The following is a 23,041-nucleotide window of genomic DNA, read 5'->3' as shown; positions in this document are numbered from 1 at the left end:
AAGCTCCTCCCATGACATGACATAGGCTTTCTGTGACATAAGCAGGTCACATGGACCTATTAATGGGTGGGAAAGATTTTCAAATCTAAATTGTTATTACAAATACCATCAAAGAGATTACAGGAATATATCACAAAGATTGAATGCAGGGCTGATTTGATATTAGGAATATTATTAGCATAAGTTAGTAGATCAGTAATAACAACAAAAATCATGTGATTATCTCAATAGGTGCAGAAAAAGCTTTCAACAAAATACCGCACCAATTCCTATGAAAAACACTAGAAAGGAGAAGAATAAATGGAGCTTTCCTTAAAATGATAAGTAGTATTTATCTAAAATGATCAGCAAACATTATCTGTAATGGGGATAGGCTAGATATCTCAATAAGGTCAATGAAAGGTAATATCATAAACAAATTGGGGGAGCATGAAATATTTTAACAGTCAGATCTATGGTTAAGAGAAGAATTTATGACCAAACAAGAGATAGCATTATGGGAGGTAAAATGGATAATTTTGATTATTGTTGTTTAGTCATTTTCAGTTGTGTCTTACTCTTCATCATGGCTTCTGGGGTTTCTAGGCAAAATTGCTGGAGTGGTTTGCCATTTCCTTCTCCAGCTCATTTTACAGATGAGGAAACTGAGGCACATAGCGTTAAGTGACTTGCCCAAGGTCACATTTGAACTCAGATCTTCCTGACTCCAAGGCCAGTATTGTATCCATTGTGCCACCTATCTGCCCCATAATTTTGTTTGTGTTAAAGTAAAAAGTTTTTGCACAAAACCAATACTGGTCAAAGCAGATGAACAGGCAGTTTTGGGGAAGAAGAAATCAAAGCAGTAGTGATATGAAAAAATGCTCTAAATCACTATTGATTAGAGAAATGCAAATTAAAACAACTCTGAGGAACCACTTCACACCTGTCAGATTGGCTACTATGACAGCAAAGGAAAATGACAACTGTTGGAGAGGATGTGGAAAAATGGGGAACACTAATATACCGTCAGTCAAGTTGTGAATTATTCCCAAAGGGCTATAAAACTGTTCATACCCTTTGCCCCAGCAATACCCACTACTAGGTCTGTATCTGAAAGAGATTTTAAAAACCTCCAAAAGGACCTATATGTACAAAGCTATTTATAGCAGCAGTTTTCCCCACTTACAGTATTTTTTCCAATTCCATGTAAAGATAGTTTTCAACATTCATTTTTATAAGATTTTGAGTTTCAAATTTTTCTCCCTCTCTCCTTCCCCTCCCCCCTCACCAAGACAGCAATATAGGCTAATCATGTACAATCATGTTAAACATATTTCCACATTAGTCATGTGGTGATAGAAGAATCAGAACAAAAGGGAAAAACCCCAAGAAATAAAAACCAAAAAAAAAAATGAAAATAGTGTGTTTTGATATGCATCCAGATTGTATAGTTCTTTCTCGGGATGTGGATAGCATTTTACATCATGGGTATTTTGGAATTGTCTTGGATCGTTGTATTGCTGAGACTATCATAGTTGGTTATTGAACAATGTTACTATTACTGTATACAATATTCTCCTGGTTCTGCTCATTTCACTCAGCATCAGATCATGTAAGTCTTTCCAGGTTTTTCTGAAATCTGCCTGCTCATCATTTCTTATAACACAATAGTATTTCATTACATTCCTATACCACAACTTGTTCAGCCATTCCCCAATTGATGGGTATCCCCTCGATTGCCAATTCCTTGCCACCCCAAAAAGAGTATGACAATAATTTTTTGTGCTGGCAAAGAATTGGAAATTGAAATGTCCATCAATTGGAGAATAGCTGAACAAGTTGTGGTATATCATTATGATGGAATACTATTGCGTTATAAGAATGAGCAGGATGTTTTCAGGAAAACAGGGGAACACATATCTATTAATGCAAGATGAAGTGAGCAGAACAAGGAGACCATTGTACACAGTAACAGCAATATCGTACAATGATCTACTTTGAATGACTAAGGTATTTTCAGCAACACAATGATATAAGACAATTTCAAAGGACTCATGATGAAAAATGCCATCCCCCTCCAAAGAAAGAACTGATGGAATTGGAATGCAGATCAAAGCATACTTTAAAAATTTTATTTTTCTTGATTTTTTTTGTCTGTGTTTTCTTTTGCAACATGGCTAGTGTGGAAATATATTTTGTATTACTGCACACCTGTAATCTACATAAAATCACTTGCCTCTTAAAGGCAGGGAAAAGGGCAAAAGATAGGGAATTTGGAACTCAGATTTTTAAAAAATGAATGTTAAAATTTTTTTTACATGTAATTGAGGAAAAATAAGAGAGAGAGAGAGAGAGAGAGAGAGAGAGAGGAGGGAGGGAGGGAGGGAGGGAGGGAGGGAGGGAGAGAGAGAGAGAGAGAGAGAGAGAGAGAGAGAGAGAGAGAGAGAGAGAGAGAAATTGGTATTTGAGTAGGAAGTAACTATAAGGAGACAATTACAACTCCTTGAAGTGGTAAAGTATTGGTTCTCAAAGAACAAGTCAGGTAGGGAGGAAAGATGAAATATTTTTGTTACAAGCAGATAAAATGCCATATCAGCAAAGGAATATGAGGCAAGGGAGAGAAGAGACAGTTGCCCAAGGTCTACATAAGCATATATATGTATGTATGTGTGTGTGTGTATACATACATACATATACACACACACACACATATATATTTCCTACTAATAGAATAAAAGCAATATCTCAAAATAATCTTTTTCAAATGGCAGGGGTGAGGGGAAACAGGGATACTGTGATCCCTTCTCCCACAAATTTTGCCAGTACAATGTGCAGTATTTTTAGACAGTTATTTTTGGCATTCAGATTCAGGGAATGAGGAAGGAGTGTGGGGGAGGATGAAGGAAGAAAGAGCACTGGAGAATTTCAAATCCCTTTACAATACAAATCTGCATTAACTAGAGTTTTCAAGAAGAGTGTACATTTGCATGAGAGCCAATCAATCATCTTTCTGTTCACATGAAATCTCCTTTCTCTCTCCTACTGACCAGATGTAAAATAAGTCCTGAAACAAATTGGTCCAGCAGAAGTTTTTGCTTTATCAAGCTGAAACCTGTCACTTGCATGTAAAATACTTAGACTGTTGCCTTGCTGTGTAGTTATTAGTAGTCTCATAAATATGTTCTGATACATACTATTTGTAAAACCATAGATGTAGAGGTGGAAATGAGTGAATGAATGAATGAATGAAGCATTTATTATGCACTTACATTGTCTTTAAGCCCTAGGGATACAAAATAGAACCCCTGCAGGCTCTCTGCCTTTGCATCAGCTACCGCTATGCTTAGAATGCACTCCCTCCCTCTTTACCTCTGCCTTGTATAATTCCGAGGTCAGTTCAGCTATAACTTCCTAAACATGTCTTGTTCTGATCCTCTCGATTTGTAGTGCCCCATTGAAATTACTTTATATGTATTTTATGTTTACTGATCTACTTAGGTTTTCCCTCCCCTTCAGCTCCCCTCACCCCAGAATATAAGCTCTTTAAGGGCAGGTACTGCTTTGTTTTTGTCTAATTACCCTCCCAGTGCCTGGCATATAGGCACTTAAGAAATTAAGGAGTGACCTTAGACATCTTCTAATCCAATTCCTTACCCAGTGAGCACTGACATCTACCTCCTTCCTTCCAACTTTTGCCATTCATAGCCAAAACTCTAACAGTTGCTGAGGCACAGCTTTACTTAACCTCCACTAATTCTGATAAACTGAAATCTTAGAAAGCTCATGCTTAGTGCAACCACAGAAAGAAGAGCCCCCATAGTAGAGAAATCTTCCCGTAGAATTGCAAAAGATAGGAAAAAACTTTGCTCTCACTCCTGGAGAACACATGGAATTTATCCATGATCAGTGAATACATATTCTTATGGGAGAAATAAACATGAACAACAATCTAGATCCCACCAAGCAGATACAATCAGTTGCCCAAGGGTTACTGGGCTCCTTTTTGGCCCTGTGATCCAAGAAACTGCCCTCTGGCTTGCCTGAGATAGGTCCATTTTTCTTACAATGACCACATTCACAAAATCTTTTTAATTCATGGATGTAGAGCCAGAAAAATCTTAGGGTTTATTTAATCCAGCCCCTCCTCATTTTACAGAAGAGTAAGCTTAGACCCAGTGAGATTAAGTGCTATTCTTGAGGCTACACAGGTACTGGAATTTAAGCCAAGTTCTTCAACACCAAATCTAAGTGATTTGTCATAGAGAAGTAGCTGGCTGGACATCTTTATCTTGTAACATAGTGGGAGGGGAGGAAGGGGAAGGATAAGAATGGGGAAAAAATGGATATAATTTAGAAATCAGTACCTAGAAGGATTGTGGAATCATTTATAGAAAGCAGTAAATATGGGGCTGCTAGGTGGTGCAGTGAATACAACACCGGCCCTGGAGTCAAACCCCTGAGTTCAAATCTAGCCTCAGACACTTGACACTTACTAGCTGTGTGACCTTGGGCAAGTCACTTACCCCCAATTGCCTTGCCTTCCCCACTCCAAAAACAACAACCAAAAAAAAACCCCACCACACAGTAAATTTTCTGGAATGACTCAAATATGAAAATTCCTAAAGGAGATGGGATGTATTAGCTTACCTTGAAAAGTCTCTTCCAGCTGTAACTCTCTGGAATCTAGTTCTTAGACATGTTTAGTATTTGCTCTGCCTGCTGAGTACCATGGACAGCACCTGAGCACCTGTTGTGGCTACTGCAGCTGTGTCCATAAGTGACTGTCTAGATTTGCGAGCTTCATCCACAGAAGTTTAGATCTATTTCTACATATCTGCCTTGAATTAAAAACTAGATGCTCCCTTTAGTAACAGGGTTAATACTTGAGTGTTCCATGTGTCACTGTGGAATCTGTATTGTATAATTAGACTCTGGAACTTTTCCAAAGTTCTGAATTATGTGCTAACTCAATATAATCCATATGTAATTATATAATTCAATATAAGTGTCAATTTATTACGGTAGACAAGAGTTTTTATGAAACTGAATTTCCAGAATGCTATAGCATTGGTAGGGACTGAGCTCTGGAAGACTGTCAAATCATATTTGGGCCACTCTCAAGGAACTGTCTGAAGAACCATATTATTAAGGACCCAGTAAGTCAATTGAAGCAACAGGGCCCTTGTTTGTGAGCATTGTGAATAACCAATTCAAATTAGAAATGAGATCAGTCAATAATCAACAAGCATTTATTAAGCTCTTATTATATTCCAGATATTTAAGAGGTTCTGGCAAAGAAAGACTAAAATTGAAACATTTTCTACTCTTATGGAGTTTATATTCTATTTAGAGAATCAAGGGGACTGTGGGAAGGAAGTATTTCTGGGGGCTTCCTCAGTATGTGCTGTGAAAATATATTCTAATTCTGAGCATTGTGGTATTTTATTCCTAGAAAGTCATATATCTATTTGCCATATCTTCATTTGCTCCTAAACTGAGAATAGATGGAAATAGTGGAGCCTGGGAATACCCACCCTCAAAATTTCCTGGCATTGGATGACTAGAATTTACATTTCCAGGAGTGTTATGTTAGGAGGAGATAGGAAGAGGCACTTTGATTGTAAACTCCATGAGACAAGCACTAACCATTCATTGTTTTACCCCATTTTTTCCCCATCATTGTTTTGCATAGTCGTCTGCACATAGGAGATGCCTAATGTTGAGTAAATTAAAAGAAATTAGTTATTTCTAGGGACCAGTCAGGGATATAGTTTGCTAGATATAGATAATACTGTTACTTTTATCCTTCCACTATCTCCGCTGATCCCAATTTTCAGTCACATTGGTTTTGTCTAGCACATCTGCCTATATTGATCCATTGTTCTCCTTGTGAATTTATGTAATCTTAGGACCTAAGGGGAGGCATTACCAAAAGGGCTATGTTTCATTTTCATCCCTTTGAGTTGCTGCTTGCTTGTTGTGAGGCATTACTGAAGCTTGGTGATGGTTGGTGAATGTTCTGCAGAGTGATAAAGGAAGCCACCCAAGGATGCAATTGCCACAGCTGTAGAGTGGGAAGAACACCCATCTGAGAAGAAAGAATGTTGTTAGGCTGCCCATCATATGTGCTTTTCATTGCTGCTGAGGTTGCCACAGTTCCACCCTGACGTCATCACGTATTTGGTCAGCTTTAGGCATAAACTTTTAGTTCATGTGTTAATCCCTTAAAATGATTTACTGGTGTATTTAAACATCTCAAATGATGTCACCTACAGTGTTTTCCTTCTAATAATACTCCTAGGAAAATGTGAGCAAGCCATGACTGTTTCCTTCTGTTGCAGAAGTAAAGACAAAGGAGCTGACTCATGGACGCAGAATGAAGGTTTCCTTGCTTCTCAATCCCTGTCCTGTGTCCTTTCTTTTGTTGTCATCAACCTAAACGAGAGTCTAGTTTTTAAAGAAGCACAGTCCTGAAAGGTTCTGGATTTGCTTCCGTTTGCTAACCCCTCTAACCTTGAAGAACGGTCCCAGAATCACTAGGCTGCCTTAAGAAAATAGCTGCCTCTCACAACTAAACATCTTCATTTCTCTCCAGCCAGTGGGAAGATTTTGTTCTTAATTGGTCATCACTATCTGGCAGGCACTGGCACTGATAAAGAAAAATCTCAAGGCCTTGTGATGGCTTCCTCCTTGCCTGATAAGACTTGCTAAAACCTATAAAATTGTTTGGGTTTCCTTTCTTATCACCACTTGCAGGAGGAGATGCAGATGAGAAGTTAAATGACCAAAAGAGAGAAGGGGAGAATGGAAGGCTTTGGCTAATCACACCCTCGGTAACTGAGAGTAAAATACACACTGACATGGTAGGAGAATACCCAGAAGAAGAGAGGTTCGATCTTGCTCTCTGCTTGCACCTTAACCTTAGGGAGGAATTCTTAAGAAAAGAAAAATAAATGAACCAAGTTCCTTGTAAAATATGGAAAGTAAGAAACTGCATCAACTGTTTCTATCAACTCTGATATCACAACTGTTCTCTTCTTTGCCGCTAGCCCACTTTTTCATTCTAGATCCCCAAATTAACATTTCCTTTTAGTCTTCTAGACCACATGACATGAATGAAGGAAGCCAGGGCTCTTCCCTGGAAATGGTTTTTTTTTCCTGAAGAATGTAATTAAAATGGACATTTTCAGAAGAGCAAATGCAATTTATGCCTATTAAGTTGTCATGTATTTCTGTTAGGAAAATATAGAGTATCTCTGCATAGTATAATGTGTGTGAGGGGAGAGGTGACTAAGTATAGTACCAGGCTCTTCTCACTTGTCTTCTAGGTGCTGGAAAGACATCCTATTAGCTTTTGATGGCTTTACCTGAAAATCCTTTGTCTCTCCTCTTAACTCTTCTCAATGATTGTTGTTGGTCTTTGCCAGCTCTGGGTAATTGTTTTCTGTTGTCATCTGAGGACAGAAAAAAATAGAGAGGAGAATATCAGGTGAAATTCTTTAACATGAATTTTTACAAATATCTCCTGCCTTCCTCCACCCTCATTTCCAACAACTCCATCCTGTTGTAGGAAACTTCTTGAACCTGAAGGTGCTGTTTGTGGGTATTCTCTCCCCTGTCTATTCCAAGTGCTATATAAATGTGAGTTATCATTATGTTTATTCCATCAATTCTAGAGTTCCTGCTCCTTCTCTCATAAGGCCTCCTCTTCCTTCATATTCTCCTTTATTGCCAACTTCTCTTAGACCCTTCTTTCCAGCCCCCAGATCCTTTTTAGGGCCCTGAAGACAAATGATTTCAACTTAGAAACCACATTGTAAAGCCTTAAGCTTAGTTCCTTGCTTTCCTGCAAATGCTGTGCACCACTCCTCTCTTTTTATATTGTGTCTTCTCTGCCCCTTGGAACAAGACCATGAACACTAAGAGCAGTGATAGTACATTCCTAGCATTCAATAAGAGTTTCCTCCATCAAATATTATCAAATGTTTGGGGAAAATAGTTTTTCATCTTCGATAAATCTCCAGTGAGTTGTTGATGTAGTTTCTTCTGAGGGGACATGGCAGATTGCATTTTTCATCTTCTCTAACTCCTCAACTTCCCTACTCCCAAGGCAGTCAACCTTACTCACGAGGTTTCCTAAAGCATCCCTCCTTAGGTTGCTGCCAGGTAAGAATAGCCTGTAGCCATCTAGGCTTGTAGAAATCTGAGTATCCAGAAAGTCCACAGAACATGACTGAGGAAAAGAAAATGAAATTAATTATCTTCTCAACATGCTGGGTGCCTTTGACAGTCTTACCCACCTTTAGTCCCATTGTTACGCCTGCTATGTCCTCAGGGTTCAGTACAAACCTGAGCAGGGTTGAGTATATTGAGCCACTGGAATTCCTGGCTGATAGGGAAGAGTAAGTTGCTATAGAAACAGGGAGTACAACCTAGTTCAATTCTGAGGTTAACATCACCTCCACCACTAAGAGCTTCAATAAATGTTGGATAAAGTCAGAGGCTTTTGGGGAGATAAAAAAATTTTGATGAGATTTGGGCTTTCAAAGTAAAGAACCTCTACCATTTGAGCTTACTTTATCCCTGACCCAAAGATCAGGGACTGATATCCCCCAGTCACTCAAGAGTTCAGACGCACTGTCTGCATTTTAGGGGAGAGGGGAATTGTTGTGGATAAAAGAAATCAGAACTGTTATCAAGAATGTGATGTGATTCTGTGTGTGCATATGTATGTCTGTGTGATAAAACAGGAGGGTTATATACACTTATCTGGAGAATGGAAAGCAGTTCATACTATTTTCCATGAAGAGATCTTGATTGAGAAATGGGAATTCAAATTCTTCAGTTTTCAAGTTCAATGCCATCATGTTAGCACACAAAATATCCATGTAGTATTTGGACTGGAGGAACAGGCCATCTGAGCATCCTTTCTAGAGACCAGAAAAGCAGGGATCATTGAACTTAGTTTTGGTGGCAGGAAGAAGTAGCAATTGTTAAGAGAAAAATGTGTGATTTTGAAACGGACCTCAGACATTGTCAGCATATGTAAAATGAGGGCTTTTGCCAGGATTCTTTCTGCATGAAGTCTTACAACACGTGTAATTGGGACTTTAACTATAGTTCTTTCTAGGACTTACTCTGTTCGTTGTCTTTTGGAACAGCAGGCTCTGAGAGACCAGTAGTCCAAAGACCCAGATGCCATCTACTCACCTACTCATTTCCATTCTTATCAAGTATAAATATTGAGTCCTTCCTATGCCAAGTGAGTTCCTGAATTCTTAAAAGTGTTTTGAAATATTGAACTGAACTCTTCGAGACAACTGTCCCTACTTCCAATTTTGGATCAGAAGCATCTGACAGAGATACAGCCAAGTAGGGGAAGGAAGGCGACATTTTTGGTACCTCCAGTCACAAAAGTAGTGCAGAGAATCTTTCTGACATGTGAAGATACAAATAATTAGGAATTAGATTACAATTTCAATCTGAAATCTGTAGGTGAGTGAGCACAATGTACCTTGGAGATCAGGGGAAAAAGCCATGGGCAACAGGCTGTGTGCCAAAGAAAAACAACCTATTCTTCATGTCTTTGGTTTTGGCTCCAATAAAACATTGTCATATATATGGTGTTGCTGGATGGCCTCCTGGTCAACACTATCTAAATTTGGTGCTATCTATCCTTCTGAAATAATCTCCTAGCCCACAAAATAGTTACTTACCATTTTGGCAAACAGGAAATAGATGAGCTGGTGTGACAGTGCATAGCCAATGGAGCCAGGTTTAGTCATGAGTTCCCTGCAGAGGTCTGTAACAGTGCAAGGCTGCAAGCCCTCCTTCCTGAGAAGCAAGCAATCCCAGGCTATTATTTGAAGAAAACGATAAACGATGTTCAGGGAAACTCTAGGCTTGGCCATGCTGACACAGGTCTTTATTGCCTTTAGGACAATTGGTCTTGAGCTTCAGAAGCATACAGAAATGGGAGAAGCTTCTGTGAGGAGTGTTTGTATATTATCAGTGAGGCAGATGGTAGCACTTTTTCATCCAGGAAAGAAAGTAAAAGGATAATTAAACTCACTTGGTTCCTAGTAAGAGCGTCATGCATGAATCACTTAATTCTTCTGAAAAAATATCTGAGTCGTCAAAATTGGAGTAGATCATGGAGCTGTTTGTGTGACTCCATGAATGAGGGAGATTCCAAAATCCTGGCTGTAGAGTCTCTTCAAATTCTGTCAGAGGGAAATTGACCAGGGAGAGAAAGCAATTTTACATAAACTCTGATACCAGGTTTCCATCCTACCGATGTCCTGGACATACATAACCCATGCCCAAATTTCTTGTGCCTCACAAATGTATGGCTAGGGTCTTGTGACCTTCACCAGCCACTTGAGAACCACAGTTGAAATCATTCAGAAAAGATGTTCTCATCCACAGGAAGAGGCCCCCACTGTCAGTCAAAGAAATATTTGTTAAGTGCCTACTACTGTGAAGCATTGTGTTAAGGATACAAAGAAAGGCAAAAGACAGTCCTGGACCTGGAGACACTCGCAATAAACCCCAAAGAAGGGCATTACTGGCAGATGATATGTAATTTTCTTTAAAGAACAAACAATAAGTGCTTCTAGTCTAGAAAGTGAGGGAGTCTTATAAGATCTAGCCACAATTAGAGAATCTATACAGGATGACATACATGACGTGTCATTTAAGGCTAAGCTTCCGCTGTTTCTCCAAGTAGAGAAGCCTAGAAATGCCAGATGGAGCTTTTTAGAGTCAGAAGGGACTGTGAAAGGAGAAACTCTGCTAATTCATCTCAGTTGAATTCCTGTGTACTTTGTAAGAAGATTGGATGGCAATTTGTCTATTCAACCCCATAGGTTTGTTAGAATCATTCAAGCAAGGGAGATTAGATTAGTTTCCCTAGCAAATAAACCTTCTGAGTTGCACAATATTTACCTTTTAAGTACTTAGAGTCACTGAGCTTGAGGTAAATTGTGGCTCTGGTGATGAGTGGTGACAACTTCTTCACTATCTTCTCCACCCTCAGGCTCAGGGGCTTCAGAGCAGGCTCCTGGCCCCATTTCTCCAAGACACCATTTAGTTGCACTGTGAAGGAACATGACAGGCTTGGGAATCAGGTCTTGCCCCACTGCTGTGCTTTGGTTCTCCTTATTCAGAGAAATGAGTCTGAATCTCATTCCTCTATAGTATTTAGGCAGAGGTTGCTGCCCCTGAAATCCCACTATCCTCATTCTAGTTCTTTCCACTGACAAGGAGGTACCACTTCCCACCCCTTTTATGGATGGAACTGGGATTGGAAGAACTGGGGGACTGGAAGCAAGGTAACTTCAGTCCTTAATTTTCTCTGCTTTGACCCAAGGTAAATCCCTTTCTGAACTCTACCCATTTTCCTCAAGATTAAGTCCCCTTCGCTCTTCACTGAGGGAATGAATGAAGTCAGGAAAGGGAAACATATGTATGGATTTTTGTAATTTGGGGAGGATTGGATCCTTAGAAAGTTGAAGAATAAAATGGCCATAGCAGAAGAGCTCAGCTAAATTCTGCCTGAGGCTACATTTAAAAAAAAATCAAATTGTCTAGGGCCCTTTCACTGATTCCAAACTTCACACAACAAATCCCCTTAATAAAAGGATTTGTTCTGAAAACTTGGACTCAGTCAAAAGTCTGAAGTCAAGGACCTAGAAGGCCACCAGTAGCCTGGAGGCTGCAGGTTCCCAACCCCTGGTCTAGAATAATAGTTGCTGTGTGTCTGAGATGAGTAGGGAAAATGGTGACAGGTATTTTCCAGGGTAACAATTGTGCTTCTAACTCCTCATAATCATTAACATAGTAAAAAAAAAAACACCTACTATCCTCCTACCATTCTCAGTAAGAACTAGAGATGAACACTTTTCCTTTCCTCCTAGGTCCCAATACTGGGGTCATTTTCTTGGTAATCACTTGGGTTTGGAATAATAGGTGAGAAGAACCTGCTGGGAAAAAAAATCACTTTACCTAGTATGGTCCAAAGTCAGACCACATGGACATAAGTAAAGCTGCTTCAAACCCTAGCAACATCATCTCCTAGGACTTTCTGGAACCACAAATTCCAGTTCCAGGAGGGCTGAGCTGGCAGCCAGCATGGAATAGGATTAAGAAGGGTTCCCATTACCTCCAGGGGGAGGATTACTTTTGTAGGTAGAAGCCTAATGGAAATAACCCCAAACCAAGATCTTGAGGCCGAGGTTGTTTTCTGCCTTAAGGATAGTTATCATTTTTCTAAGGGGTTATGACTGGCCCCATACCAGAGCAGGGTTTTCTCTCTGTTTGATTTGGCTTTTCTCCAGGACATTGTCATCAGAATACTTTCCTCTTCCAAAGCTGAACAAACATTTCCTCCATTTTCCCAGAACCTCTAAATGTCTTTGGATATAATGCAGCATGAGCTGAGGTTAGAGTAGAGAAACATTTTGTCCACAGGTGACTGAGAGAACTAATAGAAATGTTTTTATTTAACTCTCTATTAAACAAGAATATTTCCTCTACCTTGTTTGTACAAGGGAAAAAGAAAATGAGTCATAGAGACTGTTTGCTTTGGTTTGGAAAGCTGGACTATAGCATTCTTTAGGGACCTATGCTTCTAAAATTTTTTCTTCAGTGTTTAACATAACTCTTGTGCAAGGCAAGGAAGGATATTCTCCAGGCAGTCAGAGGCCAAATGAGAAAAAAATAAGTACTCTGCCTAAATTACCGAAACATAAAGTTCAGCTTCAGCTAATCTCCTATGCCTAAGGTTAGCAAAGCAGTTGAAAAGTCTAAAAACAATCTTGGCTGCTAGTCATCCTGTGGAAAAGAGGAAGTCACACCACCTTCTAGCACCCAGAATCCTGATACTCCGTCCAGGTTAAGCTCCCTGAATCTCTTCTCCAGGAATGAGGTGGCTTTCTCCAGAGCAGAAAGGATCATCCTTCCCATGGCCACCTTGCTCTCTGAGAGGTCCTGTTGTTGGAGAGAGAGAGGTGACAACAGCAATGGCAGCAGCAGCAGCAGCCGCCCCATTAGGTACATGTCTTGGTCCCCTTCACTCAGCCAAATGTTCACAGCAGCTCCTGTACTGGGTCCCTCACATATTATGTTTCCCTTCCTCTCTTGCTTCTCTCTGGACAAAAGAAGAGAAAGAGAGTTTTCCTGCCATAAATAAGCAGATAAGTGCGTGCCCACAGAAGTGCCACCTCTGCACTCTAGGACAGCTGATTTGATACTGGTCTGGAGTAGGGGGTAACAGGCTATGCAAAAAGTGTGCTGAATATGGCTTTGGCCAGAGTTTAGGAACCCTGGGGTACTCAGTGTGATTAGTTTAACTGGTAGCTGGGGTTAGTAGCTCAGGAATACATTTCTACCAAACTGTTTGGAAATTCTTAGCCATAACATTTAGAGGAGATGGTAGCTGCCCCACAATACTATGGTAAACAGTATTATAAACATTAATCATTCAGAAAGAACATGGGAATTGTTATGGCTTTAGTTCAATCTTAAGATACTGCCAAGGTACATCCTCTCTGTCCTGCAGTAACCTGTGAGAGGAGTCTAAAATCAGGTGAGCGTAGAAGCACTTGGTGTTCTTGTACTTAAAAGGTTTCTATTTATCCAGGACATAAACAGGCCTATTAAAAATAACTTTTGTTATGCCTAAGTTACCAGTACCTCACCTGTAAAATAAGGGAATTAAACTCCATGATTACTAACATCTTTTCTTCAAGCTCTAAAATTCTGGTTCTGAATGGACTGTATGAAGACCAGTGATTTGGGATTGTCTTTTTTGATTTGCTCATTTCTTCTACTTTTCTTCATAGATAATGTCTAATATATCAAGGTCATGCTTTCTGATTATGGCTTCACTTCCTCTTGGCCCAGGGTCTCTAGTGAATCATAAAATTCTTTAGAAAAATGTACCATCTGCAAATTTAATGTTCCTCTGAAAATGTCCTTGACATTTGTCTTCATGTTTTTTACTCTCCTTTGAATAGAGCCTTGAAGGGAAATTAAAGAATTCATTGGATTATGAGCTGCTGCTGAATATTTTGCAGAAGGTAAAAAAACATAGATTTTAATGCCATCTCACTTTGAGACATATTTGGGCAGACTGAGTCTCTGCAAAGATGTGCTGCCACCTGCCATGTCAGCAGTAAGCTTTCTGTAGCCTTTAAAAACTGAAACTTAAAAAGAAGTCATTTGTATCATGCTGTATTGGAGTGTCAGCACAATAGACAGCATTGGATGCTTTGTTTCCATGGATGAAGCGATCAGAATATATAAAAATACACTTGAGCGGAGGGAATTAATGCATTTTGGAAACCATCTGCAACATAAAAAAGATGACAGGTGCTACATATTCTTCCAGCTTTTAAAATTGCTGGCTTAATAGATTTTTAAAATTTACCTAGAAATTTAGGAGACAGGGACTACACGTTGGTGTAAAAGTACAGTGCTTTATTCAAATGTTAGGAGATGTGCCTTGGCCCTACAAACTCTGATTTTTGTCCAGACCTGTGATGGCATTTGTGTAGGATCCTCAGGCATGGAAATTCTCTTCACCTCCTGGCAATCCATCTAGAATTGGTAGTCTCAGAAAATTGCCTGAGCCAAAAAGTTGGTTAAAGGGATGGTTTTTAGAGAAAACTGGAAACCCTTGTATGGACTAATGAAAAGTAAGGTGAGTAAAAGCAAGGGAACGATTTATACTCTAACAACATTTTAGAAATGAACAGTGTGAAAAGACAACTTTGGTTAATGCAGTAATCAACCACGATTCCCAAGGACCAGTAAGGAAGAATGCTGTTCACTTCCTGGTGAGCAGAATGGTGACTCAAAATGAGACACATCTTTGCACGTGGCCAATATGACAATATATATTGTTTGACTATGACTAATTATTACCAGAGTTGTTTTTTTTTTGGCTGGGTGGGGTGGAAGGTTGGAGTGGAGGGGAGGGCAGAGATAGAAAAGAGGGAAGAGAAAACTGCTTGTTTATTGGGAAACAAAAAAGTTGCCTGTGGTACTAAGATTGTGACTTGCACATGTTCACAGAGATAGTATGTTCAGAGGAAGGACTAGAACTCAGATCTTCTTGACCCTGAGGCCCACCCTCTATCCACTATGGCATGCTGCCCCTACACCTTGTAGATATGAGGTATAAATTTGGGCCTGGTATATGAACTCCTATATACAAGGCACCCAGTCACTTTGCCTTTGCTTAACCTATACTTAACAGCTTACCCTTGTTTATGTAGTGAAAGTATAAGTCATGAATAGTATACAGACTTTGCTTTTTATTTTAGCAGCATGTTGTTGTCTTGTATTTGAAGCAAAGATGAGATTAATATTATGAAAAATGCTTTGAAAGGATGGGACAAGAGGAAAAATATGAAAATAATAAAGAGGAAAAGAAAGTGGACCCGGCAATTTCTCTAAGAAAAATAGAGCAAGGCTTTACTTTTGATTTCTACTTGGAATTCTCCCCTAACAGAAGAGACGTTTGTATAAGGTAAAATAAATGAAAAATGATGAAAAGCTTACTGTGAGCCAAGCACTGGAATGGAGACATCCTCTGTTCTCAAGGAGATTATATTCTAATTGGAGAGAGACAACCCATAAAAGGAAGTTCAACTACAAGGCCAGTGGAAAGGCCTAAAAGTCTAACGGGGGCAGGTGGCAAGATTCAGGCATTCATGAGATGCAGTCCGGGGACAGATGGTAAGGCCTGATGGTTTTCTGTCTTTCCAGAAGAAACAGACTTGGTGACTCCCACTTCATCCAAGTGAGGTGAACAGTCAAGCAGGCCAGTTGTGTGAAGCAGGAAGTGAGAAAGAGGGAAGAGGGTAGAAGGAAAGAAAGGGAAAAAGCTTCCCTGGTGGTGGCTCCAAAGGGAAGGATGGAATAGTATCTTGAGCACAGTTGCTTTAAAATGTAACATTGTCTAAAAGTGTAAGCCAGTAGAAAATAGGATACATCCTAACTGCAATTACATTGTATCACATTCTCTGCCAAATAAAATAGTTGACTAAAACTATAATCTCTTAATTGTACCTCCTTGTAGATTTGCTAAACTGCAGATTTGAATCATAGTAATCCAGTGGTTTTTTCATTCATTGGCAGCCCTAAGGAAATCTGGATAGTGCTTTTGGCTCTGGCCAGAGGACAGTCTTTCTGTGGACATTTTGTTAGCCATTTTTCAGCCCTGTCTGACGCTTTGTGACCCCATTTGGTGTTTTCTTGGCAAAGATATTGGAGTGGTTTGCCATTTCCTTTTGCAGCTCATTTTACAGAAGAGGAAATTGAGGCAATATTAAGTGACTTGTCCAGGGTCAAACAGCTAGTAAGTTTCTGGGGCCACATTTGAACTCAGGAAGATGAGTCTTCCTGACTCCAAACCCAGCACTCTATCCACTCCTCCACCCAGCTGCCCATTCTCTGTATATAGAAGTACTTTTCTCAGCATTTCTTTCTCCTGTGAAACAGATATTTCTTGGGATATTACTTTTGAATTTTGAGTGTATCAGGCATGGTTATAGTTATAACCATATATGCCCACCCCCCCATTCTCCTCCAAATCAATAATCAATCTACAAGAATGTATTGAACTCCTACTATACTGTCAGGTACTTTGTTAAACACTGGAAATACAAACACAAAGGTAAAATAGGTGCTGCCCTCCAAATCTACTTATTTTGAACTTATCAAGCTAGTTTGAGGCTGTGCCTCTAAATTAAAGCTTGCAAAACTAAGGAATAATAAAATAGATTAAAAGACTAGTTTCATTAAGAACATCTTGTTTGTTATTTGTCACAGACTGTCCTGCATCCACTGTGTATGAAACATCCACCATCAGTGAAATACACTCGGTGCTTCCTCTCTGAGTTAATTAAGAAGGTAAAGGACTGACAGCTCTCCCTCACAGATAATATCCTGAACCAGGGCAGAGTGTGCTGTGAAGGTGAGTAGAGTTTCTGGGACTCTTCCTGATCTTCCCTGAATGTCCGCTGGATTTTTAGGAAGAGGCCAAGCTTCCTTGTTCACTACCAGCAAGCAAGCTTTGAGACTATGATTCTATGTTGGCCGATGCAGAATCTAGGCTTACAAACATACCTTTCTCTTCCAGCTGTCTGCTTCCAGGATGGGGACTCAGAGACAATAGGCCCACCACAGTTGCGTGGATGGGAGAGTCTGTCAGTCACACCATTCACCATTCTTTACTACCTAACCAAGAAATGATTAATAATTGTCGTTTAATCCTCTTAGCTGAATCCTTGAATTCCTGCTCACTCTTGTCTGTCCACAGCATGAGGCTGCTCACACAGAGCCTTTGGATGAGCTCTGTGAAGCATTAGCTGAAATTCTTTCTGCTGAGGAATCCACCCAGTGCCACCGGAGTTATTTGCTGGTAGGACAGTTTCTCCTCCTTTCCTCACACTTTGACCCAGGAACCAGCTTTACCTTTCCTACATCATTCCCATTCATGTGCACTGTGTCCACATTGGGCCAACAGTTCCTCATATTCGACACTCTATGCCCCAGCTCCATGCCTTTGCATTGGTTCTCCCCCATGTTTGGAAGGCACTCCCTCCTAACCTCCATCTTTTAGAATTTCCTCATTCCCTTCAAGGTATAACTCAAATGACATATGTATATGAAACAGTTCTGATCTTCCCAGTTGCTAGTGCATTTTCCTCTCACAATCCCCCAATTACCTTGTAGTTATTGTATACATAAGTACACGTAGCAAATATCGACATATACAGACACCCACACAACAGACACATACAGTATCTCTGGCTAAACTAAATTCTTAAGGGCAGGAACTGGTTCACTTTTTCTCCATATCCCCAGCACTGTGAACAGTTCCTGCCACAGGGTAAGGAGGCACTAAAGAAAAGCTTTTTACTTGGTAGGCAAAAGTGTCTCATCTCTAGTGCTTCACAAATATTATCTCACAGGACACTAATTACAGAAGGTGTCATTAGTCCATGTCATATACGCGATATGCAGAAAAAACTCATCAGGTTATTCAGTTCCTTTTCCTGAAGAAACAAAGGCTCTATGGCTGAACGTCATGCACAGTCTTAGCCGACAATCCAAATAGTGTACTTGGTGATATATATGGGGCATCACAAAGGTAAGACAATATGAGTGTTCACCTTCAAGTTGTTGAGTTTATAAAAGCCTTAATGGCCAGAGGGACATGTCATGGGTAACTCAGAAGTCAAAGAACGCTCTAACTGGGATTTGTGATGATTTACTGTTCATTTCTTATTTAAAGAAGCAAGTGGTTTTACTTTGTTAAAGAACTTTTCTCTGGGGCAGCTAGGTGGTGCAGTGAGTAGAGCACCAGCCCTGGAGTCAGGAGGACCTGAATTCAAATCCGACCTCAGACACTTGATGCACTTACTAGCTGTGTGACCTTGGGAAAGTCACTTAACCCCAATTGCCCTGCCTTCCCCCCTCCAAAATAAAAAAGAACTTTTCTTTCTCTCCCTCCACCAGCCCTCTGGAAATTCAATCTCACTCTCTGAAAGTACAGCAATCATTTCTCAGAGGACCACAGGCCTGGTCACCTGGGATGCTGCTCTCTACCTTGCAGAATGGGCCATAGAAAACCCAGCAGCCTTCACTAACAGGTAACAGATGGGACAGGAGCTGAAGCAAACGGGGGGGGGAGGGGGGAAGTAGGTTGATACTTGCGAAAATATAAATTTGCATTTGCTGCCTTTCTTTACATCTTACACCAGAACAGTCCTGGAACTTGAAAGTGGAGTTGGTTTTACAGGCCTGGCTATCTGTAAGATGTGCCCTCTCAAAGCATATTATCTTCAGTGACTGCCACAGTCAGGTTCTTCAGCAACTCAAAGGAAATATCCTCCTAAATGGCTTCTTGCTAAAGCCAGATTCCACAGCACCCCTGCAACCTTCAGTCGGCACATTGGTCTCACCCACTGTGATGGCTGTTCAGCTGGACTGGGATCTAGTTACTACAGAACAAATTTCTGTCTTCCAACCACATGTCATCATTGCAGCAGGTATTGACCAGGATAAATCAAGTTAGAGATGAGGAATTCAGCTTGCTCTACCTCCCAGGTTAAGAGAGAAGGGGTACAGTGGAGAAAACTATTATGAACAAGAAAACTTGATTGAATGTTTGGGGAATTACTTTTCATTCCCCAGAGTAAATACAAGAAACTGTTAACACTGGTAACCATGAGTCACTAAATGCATGCTCATTTTAGGTCAAAGTTATTCAGATTCATTTAATGTATGTATGGATCAGGTGAATGATCTCTGGTTTTGCCCAGTAAGAAAATGAACAGTTATATCCCAGATACCAGTTTTGAGGTGAAATTCCCCAGGGCTCCTAGTAGAAAGTCTGACCCTATAACCAGGTTACAGCTGATTAGAGGGATTTTTATTTCATCATTTCAGCAGGGTTGTTTCTTGCTCTGCACCTTGCTTTAAGAGTACTAGCAGTTCACTACTTAGTACATTTAGAAGGCCCTACTGAAAAAAATCTCTGCTGAGATTTTGGGGCATTTTTAGCTCCCGTGCCTCCGTAGCCTGTCTTCCCCTGAGAACATGACAAACATGTTCTCTTCCCTTCCCATCTTCACTTCTTTGGTTTCTCATCATGCCTAAAGAGAAGTGATAGCTCCGATTTAGAAAGTGCTTTCCTCACAACAATCCTATTGGGGTAAATAGTGCACGTATTAACCTCTAAGTTATGGTTTACTCATTGGTCAAATGATGGTCTGACTTGCTCGTGGTCACACAGCTAGTAATTCTTCTAACTCCCAGACCAGTGCTTTTTCTACCTTAACACCCTGCTCCTTAAACAACTTAAATTCATATTGCACTTTGTTTCTAAAACGCTTTGCAGACATCCCTACCTGGGTAACAAGACTTGAAGATAGCTTCAAAGACAAGCACCATTTGAAGAACTATTCATGGAGAAAAGCAGTGTTTGTCACTGATCATATTAGGAGGCCACATTATGCTGGCCTCAATATCCTGTTATTCTCATCTTTTGTTCACATAAGACCTAGTTCATTCATGTCCCTGACCGAAGTCTCTTAAGGGTCTGTCTGCCAACCTAAAATTCTGTGATTCGATTCTTTATTTCTGCTGTATAGGCTGGTTGATTCTCCATTTCATTGTGAGGCTTTCAGCTACCCCAGGGTGTTAGAGTGGCAGTCTACCAAAGGAATAGGTCATCTTCTTTCCTCCCAATCATGAGCTGCAGTCATTCCAGTAAACTGGAACTGAAAAATCATCAGAACAGGATCCTAAAGAAAAGCTGGAAGGGACCTCAGACTGCTTCTTCATTTTTATCTGTGAGGGTCAGAGAGGTTAATGAGTTGTTCCCAAGTTATAGGATGATAAGCAGCAGAGTAGGATTTGAAGCCAGGTCCTAGTATTCCAAACCCAGTGGTCTTTTTAAGTATACCAATCTTAGAAGATAGAAATCCTTAAGCATAACAGTCAGCTTTTGCTTCACTAGGCATCTTTTATATTGGCCAATCACACACACTCACACACACTTAAGGGCACAAGTCATTGCCTATGATCTTTATTTTTGGTAGTGCCTTTTAGCAGTTTGAAAATAAACTTTTCTCCTAGATTATTCCATTTTAATCTGGGTAATTTTCCTTCACCCTAATGAAACATAAAATGAATGTAACTGCTGCATTCTTCCGGCTCTAGCCTTGCTTCCTAACTCAAGAATGCACGTAACACTTCTATTTTTTTAAGTAATAACCTTAAAGAAAATGAAAAATCTGAGTTTCTCATTGTAGATGTGGTATATGATCCAGAGATCATCCTCTCCCTCATTGGAGTGCTGCAAAAGCTCTCTGTTTGGCAGGCAGATCAGAGATCTCCAGAGGTGTACATTGCCTTCACCGTGCGGAACCCAGACACTTACCAGCTGTTCAGAACAGAGCTCAGTAAGTACATTGCTGTGGATGTGAGAATACCTTTAGTCTAGTTACTTTCCTCAAGGAGACAGAGATCTAGGCCTCTACTAAATATATACAAAGTGTAGGTGGAGAAGGTAAAGCAAGTAGGCCAGAAGAGTGGAGAGAAAAAGAATGGTATGGCTCCAGCAACCCACTAATAGAAATTACTATTGATGGCAATTGCTTCTGGCAACAAGAATCAGCTCCCAGGATAGTTGTATCTAGTGTTAAAGCAAGAAATGATTCAGAATCAAATGGGGAAATTTCGTAGGCTTTTGAGTTCTACCTCAGTTTTTTTATTACTGACACAACTAAAATGACTCCTATTCTCCAATAATAAGTTTATTACTTTTATAAAATCCCTAAACCCTTTCCCTTAATTTCTTCCCTCCCTTAAGACTTAAAGCTAAATATAAATTTATTATTCAACAGAATATTCCCCAGACCTCTCTCTACCCTTTTAGTGTATCTGATGGTACAACAGCCAAAAAAAGGATTACTGTTAAGGAACAGAGGTTTTGTAAATTCCTCAGGTTCCATCCTTCAGCTAATAGCAGGAAGCAATTAACACACTTGGGATATTTTTTTTAATCATAACTTACAAGTAATTAAGTATTTCTACTGTCATTGCTGCCATTAGTAAGTGAATATTTGTTTGCATTTCACCAGTGTCATACTAGGAATCAAGTTTAATAAACACTTCTGTGTGCTAGGACCCTCTTCATAAGGTAAAAGGTCTTAAAGAAATAATTAACTGTGAAAATAGAAGCATAATAAATGAATTTGGTAATGGTTTTTTTCTACTGTGGCTTTTAGTTAAAACCCAATACAGTCAGGAAGTGAGTACATTATCCCAAAATTGACATTTCTATTCTTAATCTAAATTAAAGTACATTCTCATCAAAATATTAATACACATTATTATGCAAATAATATATCTTCACTTAATTTTATTCACTGGGAAAAAAAATAATAAAAAAAATCGCTCTAAGGGTCAGCATCTGATGTTCTCACAACTTAAGGAATTTTTGAACAGAAGCGTTAATACATAATATGGATGACAAGAACAAAGCACACAGCTCTTTACTGACAGCCTTTCACTAATGCCTCTCTCTAAATCCATACCCCTAAAGCACCACTGTACTAAGATATTCTCTATTTGTTTCTAGGTAGAGTTGGGATTGGATGGCAGAAACATGCTAGTCACAACCAGAAATTGTTTCCACATGAAAAAGTTCAGTTGGTGATTCTAAGATTATTGGTGTAGATTGTGTAAGTATTTCAAGGCTGCAGTAAAGATGAGATAATTCATTAGGAGAAAGGTCTGGCATAAAACTTGAATCATTGGACCAATTATTTCCTTCTAAGGAAAAAGGAAATGTGAGATGTACTTGTTGCTCTGTGAGCAACTCCCTGTAAATCCAGGAACTAAAAGTGACTGAAAATACAAGTGTTTTACCTGTAAAGATAAAACTATCAGAGTGCTTTTCCCCTCCATTTTAACATTAGCATATTTCATTTCAACCTCCAAGATTTTGACCTCTGAACTTCCCCTCTCTACTACAGCCTCCCACTCTCACTCAGATTGAACTTAACCCTGGGTCCCTCCTTGGCTCTCCTTGTCCGCCTCACAAGCCTTTTCTCAGCCATTTTAAACATGCTCCCACTATTATCCTGGCACCTTTTGGCCTTTCACTCCCCTCCATTGCCACTCTCTAGCCTAGGTAAGTGCCAGTAAGTTATTTCATCATCTGGGTTGTCAAGTGTTACAAGGGACAATCCTAACTGTGCTAACACGTTGCATTTATATTACCTGGTCTCAGCTGAGTCCTGTGTTCATCAGTTGACCTTCCACCATATTCTGTATTCTGGGTAATTCAGACTTATCTAATGTCCCCAAGCACCTAATCTCACCCCTTAACTCTTTGCTCTCTCATGGCCTTCCTACTTTCCTGAGATAGTCAAGGTCATCTGATGTAAGCTACTTCAGCATCCTTCTTTTCTGTCTGAAAAATTTCTTTCTTCCCATCATTTCTTCTCTGACTTCTCAAAGGAAGAATTAGATT

General features: G+C 39.8%; 1 protein-coding gene and 1 pseudogene across 1 annotated transcript; one reads left to right on the top strand and one right to left on the bottom strand.

Annotated features, from left to right (window-relative positions):
* Positions 1-5,969: 5,969 nt before the first annotated feature.
* LOC118832012 (UPF0764 protein C16orf89 homolog) lies at positions 5,970-13,041 on the bottom strand. The gene is made up of 8 exons (XM_036739492.1): positions 12,843-13,041; positions 10,930-11,079; positions 10,055-10,205; positions 9,699-9,816; positions 8,777-8,912; positions 8,111-8,215; positions 7,350-7,436; positions 5,970-6,070 (listed from the first exon to the last, which is right to left on the bottom strand). Exons 1-8 carry the CDS (start codon positions 13,039-13,041, stop codon positions 5,970-5,972), a joined length of 1,047 nt encoding a protein of 348 aa, XP_036595387.1.
* Positions 13,042-17,278: 4,237 nt separating this feature from the next.
* Positions 17,279-23,041, top strand: LOC118832113 (annotated as a pseudogene).

The sequence above is a fragment of the Trichosurus vulpecula genome, chromosome 9 (genome assembly GCF_011100635.1).
Source record: "Trichosurus vulpecula isolate mTriVul1 chromosome 9, mTriVul1.pri, whole genome shotgun sequence".
NCBI classification, from domain to species: Eukaryota; Metazoa; Chordata; class Mammalia; order Diprotodontia; family Phalangeridae; genus Trichosurus; species Trichosurus vulpecula.
Note: the sequence above shows the minus strand (reverse complement) of the source record. Positions and strands in the feature narration are given on the sequence as shown.